General features: G+C 44.6%; 1 protein-coding gene across 1 annotated transcript; it reads right to left on the bottom strand.

Moving 5' to 3' along the window:
- Positions 1 to 1,137: 1,137 nt before the first annotated feature.
- LOC119660489 lies at positions 1,138 to 2,185 on the bottom strand. The gene is made up of 2 exons (XM_038069077.1): positions 1,929 to 2,185; positions 1,138 to 1,871 (listed from the first exon to the last, which is right to left on the bottom strand). The coding sequence occupies exons 1-2, from the start codon at positions 1,972 to 1,974 to the stop codon at positions 1,411 to 1,413; spliced, it is 507 nt and encodes a 168-aa protein (XP_037925005.1). The 5' UTR covers positions 1,975 to 2,185; the 3' UTR covers positions 1,138 to 1,410.
- Between the last annotated feature and the right edge of the window lie 2,855 nt (positions 2,186 to 5,040).

Here is a 5,040-nt window from a genome sequence, read left to right as displayed (position 1 = left end):
ACATCAAACCGCACTGGTGAAACACAAACACGAAGAAGAATAAGGATAGGAGAATACAACTTTGAGACCGTTGACAATTTCTCCTATCTAGGGTCGAAAATCACAACCGATAACAACTACGATGATGAAATCCGCGGACGGTTGTTGTCAGCCAACAGAGCCTATTTCAGCTTACAAAGACTGTTCCGCTCGAAACGTCTCACCATAGGGTCAAAGTTCTTACTGTACAAGACTATGATCTTGCCAGTCCTCATGTATTCCTCGGAAACTTGGGTTCTTAGCAAGAAAAATTGCGAACTCTTGGCCGCGTTCGAGAGAAGAATCCTCCGAAGAATTTTTGGCCCCCTACTTGAGGATGGACGATTCCGTAGCCTACACAATGACGAAATCTATGAGCGATACCATGACCGTCCGGTTGTGGATAAAATCCGGCTCAATAGGTTACGGTGGGCGGGTCACTTAATCCGTATGGATGAGGATGATCCGGCCCGGAAAGTCTATAAGGGCAATATCTATGGTAGAAAAAGAAGACGAGGCAGACCCTGCCTAAGATGGAGCGATGGCGTGGGTCAGGACGCCAGACAGCTTTTAGGGATATCGAATTGGTGGACCTCGGCGCAAAACCGGGATGTCTGGAGTTCCTTATTAAGGCAGGCCTAGACCGGATACCGGTTGTTGCGCCGTTGATGATGATGATGATGATGTTTTCTATAAGGGAGTAGCAAAGTGATCTCCACTCTTACTCGAAAGCGTTAGGCTTACGTCAATGTTTCTTTGCGACTTACCCTCGGGATATTCTGTTATGACACAATTTTGAATGAAGAACCCGTGGACGTGTGGAAGATAAGACGAAAGTGGTAGTAAATTAGTGAGGCGTTAACAAAGGACAATAACTTCATTGCTGACTATGCATACACTATCCCCAAATTGCCAACCAGGGGGTCTTCCCAGATACACAGAGCTCAGAACAGTGAAGAAAGAGTGCAAGCTTCTCGGGAAGTTCTGGCGGGAGGTGCAACACATCTTATCGAATCGGCAACGATGGTGCATAGACGTGGTCAACGGACTATGCTCCAATTAAGGCACATTAGCAACTATATTCATTCACCTTTGTACTTCAATGAGCAACACAAATAGTACATTATTTTCGATATATTCACAGCTTTCTTTAATCCTACATTTTCTGTCACTTATGATAACTCACTTCTTAAATTTACATTCGACTTAGCCAATAAATCTACATAATTATCACAATTCTTGGTGAAATGTTTACGTTATCGGAGACCTTATCACGCATTCGATAGGGGGTTGAACATATGCAGTGACGATGCAGTCCCGTACTTGGTATTATTTCCTAGCGATATTGTGTAAGGGAAGTGTTTTGTACTTTGAAAGGTCCACTAGGAATCGTCACTCCGCCATTGCCTTCAGCCATTCCTGTGGCAATCCTTCGAGCTCTCCTGTCGCTGGGTTTCTCGTAACATGCACTGGGTGGTGAAAGTCAGTCGGAAAACTCAGAACCTCGGGTTGCGACTTTTTCCTGAACCAGTTCTTGAGCTTCTGATATGTGCTGATTGAGTGTTTTTTCAATTGTTCGTTCTTTATGCGCATTCGTTCGTGGAAGGTCTTATCAATTGGATAAACCTCGTACAAACACTTCACACCTTGGTCGTCTTGATAACCGGATTCGATAGCGCGCACCCACGATAAGGGCAGTCCTTCTAATGCACCCGTCTCTGAATTATGGTAGACATGAATCCGGCGTTGCACATCGACAGGATCACTTATTTCGGAGGCAACCGACACCCTCGAGCTGGAGGTTGTAGACTTCCGTTTGAAGCTCAACGTCTTCCGCTTGTCCCGTCTCTTCACTGTATCCAAGGAGTAATTTTGCGTTGATTCTGTTATCGAAATCACGTCATATTCACCTTGCATCGAATTATACTGTGAGTCATAGTACGAACTGCGGTTCATTATTCTGATCTTGTATGGCAGCTTTCCCCGGACACATAACACTCTTCACCTCACATACTTTTTTGTTTACTGAGTAATGTTACTCATTGCAGGAAGGTAGCTTCAGTGCACGCGAATGTAAATATGGAGTGACAAAAATTGAAGCCACTTATTTGGGCTTCAATGGAACATAAAACTTTCTGGCGATCACTTGTGTCGGGCCAATCGTAAACTGTGCAAAATTGATAAGATAAGATGTCGGAGGTTCGTTTGAGATATGCACGCCAACGTGAATTGCTTTAAATTTAGTGTATGATCAGCATTCCAGTGAAATTTGGAAAAAAGATAGATAATAGCCCAATTTGATTGTGGTCTGAATAAAAGGAGTCATATAAGATGAATTTTTAACACTAGTCAGCCTTTGAACGAATTTGTAATGACAAGATGGGGTGGGCGATGGTCAAATGACCATCTTGAATGGCCGAAGATGGCCAGGAGGAGAGCCGCCTGCAAATAGTGAAGCTCCACCAAAGTGCTCCGTCGACAGGTGCTTGCATGCCACCGTGCTAGCCAGGCTCGGGAATGGGGGGAGGTCTCCTCTCAGCATTTCGATTCCTCCCGTGTCATTGTACAAAAATTCACGTGTCCTTTCCGTGACAGTTCAGTGCGCAGTGATATTTCGTCCTAAAAAGCTCAAAATCAAATGATTGGCAGAAATGCCGCATGATACAATGCAATCGAATATTGAAGTTCTAGGCCGGGATCGGCAAGAGCAGGAGCTAGCGAGACCGAAACCGGCTCATTGGGTTGGCAGCTGATTAGCGGGATTCAGCACAGGAGATCGTTTTTGTCTTTAACAAAGTTCATTGGTCAGAAAATATTCGTACCTTGGTAGGTTACGTAATGGTACATTGAAAGTAAAACTGAATTTGTAAAGTGAAAAGTAAATAATATCATCATCATCATCATCATCAACGGCGCAACAACCGGTATCCGGTCTAGGCCTGCCTTAATAAGGAACTCCAAACATCTCGGTTTTGCGCCGAGGTCCACCAATTCGATATCCATAAAAGCTGTTTGGCCTCTTGACCTACGCCATCGCTCCATCTTAGGCAGGGTCTGCCTCGTCTTCTTTCTCTACCATAAATATTGCCCTTATAGACTTTCCGGGCAGAATCATCCTCATCCATACGGATTAAGTGACCCGCCTACCGTAACCTATTGAGCCGGATTTTATCCACAACCGGACGGTCATGGTATCGCTCATAGATTTCGTAATTATGTGGACTACGGAATCGTCCATCCTCATGTAGGGGGCCAAAAATTCTTCGAACGATTCTTCTCTTGAACGCGGCCAAAAGTTCGCAATTCTTCTTGCTAAGAACCCAAGTCTTCGAGGAATACATGAGGACTGGCAAGATCATTGTCTTGTATAGTAAGAGCTTTGACCCTATGGTGAGCCGTTTCGAGCGGAACAGTTTTTGTAAACTGAAATAGGCTCTGTTGGCTGACAACAACCGTGCGCGGATTTCATCATCATAGCTGTTATCGATTGTGATTGTCGACCCTAGATAGGAGAAATTATCAACGGACTGAAAGTTGTATTCGCCTATCTTTATTCTTCCCCTTTGACCAGTGCTGTTTGATGTTGTTGGTTGGTTCGTTTTCGGTGCTGACGTTGCCACCATATATTTTGTCTAGCCTTCATTGATGTGCAGTCCAAGATCTCGCGCTCCTGCTCGATCTGGATGAAGGCAGTTTGTACGTCTCGGATGGTTCTTCCCATGATGTCGATATTGTTAGCATAGGCCAGTAGTTGAGTGGACTTAAAGAGGATCGTACTTCTTAAATTTACCTCAGCATCACGGATCACTTTCTCCAGGGCCAGGTTAAAGAGGACGCATGATAGGGCATCCCCTTGTCGTAGACCGTTGTTGATGTCGAATGGTTTTGAGCGTGATCCTGCTGCTTTTATCTGGCCTCGCACATTGGTCAGGGTCAGCCTAGTCAATCTTATTAATTTCGTCGGGATACCGAATTCTCCCATGGCCGTGTACAGTTTTACCCTGGCTATGCTATCATAGGCGGCTATAAAGTCGATGAACAGATGGTGCAACTGTTGTCCATATTCCAACAGTTTTTCCATGGCTTGCCGCAGAGAGAAAATCAAATCATGGCAATCGATTGTCTTAAAAGCGGTATGAGTTTCAGCGCGTCCATCCCACTGTAGATACAATCAGCACAGCGACGTGCCTGACAAAAACGCTGTGAATTTTGGAAGATGCTCAGCTTTGGACCCAAAGTAAAAGTTCAATGAACTTCTAGGCGACTAAGGCTCGTCCTATTTCCCGAGGCCAAAGCGGTAAGACAGTTCCATGGTGGAACCGAAAATTACAAAGAGTCAGGAAATCAAACAGACGGCTTCTAAATCGTACTTGTAAAAGCGATAAGACTGAAAACTGGTTAAACTTCCGGAACTTACAGGGTCAATATAAGAGGCTCGTTAAGTGTTCCAAACGAGATTCCTTTAGAGCGCACTGTGAGGAATTTGAAGGGGAAAGACAGAATTCAAGGTTGCATAGGGTCCTTAAAAAAGATGAGTTAGGCAGGTTGGACTCCAATAGAAAACCGGATGGTACTTTCACGAACTCCAGACTGGAATCAGTATAGACCCTCTGGAAGTACACCATCCAGGAGAACTGGTGAGAGGAATGGAAGGGTTGGCGGTTCTTGCAACCCCCCAACACGCAGGTGTTACAAGGTGAATTGAAATACAGCAAGAGCGATTGTCACCAATGAAAAGAAGAGAGTTAATACTTCAAATCACCTGCATGAATCACATCTGTTCAGCAATGCTAAAGGAGGGTACAGAGCACTTACAGCAACTTCCAAGAAATATTTTTCGAGGGTGTCTTGCTGTGGATTACGTACCTTCCTCTCCGCAGAAGGTTATGGAAGTCTTCATACCCAAATCTGGAAAAGATGACCATTCAAATCCAAAGAACTTCAGGCAAATCACCTTAACATCACTTTCGCTGAAACGTTTGAAGAGACTGGTCGAACGTCGAATTCGTGATAAGATGCTGA

Source organism: Hermetia illucens, chromosome 6 (genome assembly GCF_905115235.1).
Source record: "Hermetia illucens chromosome 6, iHerIll2.2.curated.20191125, whole genome shotgun sequence".
Classification (NCBI taxonomy): Eukaryota; Metazoa; Arthropoda; class Insecta; order Diptera; family Stratiomyidae; genus Hermetia; species Hermetia illucens.
Note: the sequence above shows the minus strand (reverse complement) of the source record. Positions and strands in the feature narration are given on the sequence as shown.

Coding starts and splice junctions, on each gene's coding strand:
- LOC119660489 (XM_038069077.1), bottom strand. CDS start 1,974: ATGAACCGCAGTTCGTACTATGACTCACAGTATAATTCGATGCAAG. Junction 1,872..1,928: donor ACAGTATAATTCGATGCAAG/GTGAATATGACG, acceptor CCTTGGATACAG/TGAAGAGACGGGACAAGCGG.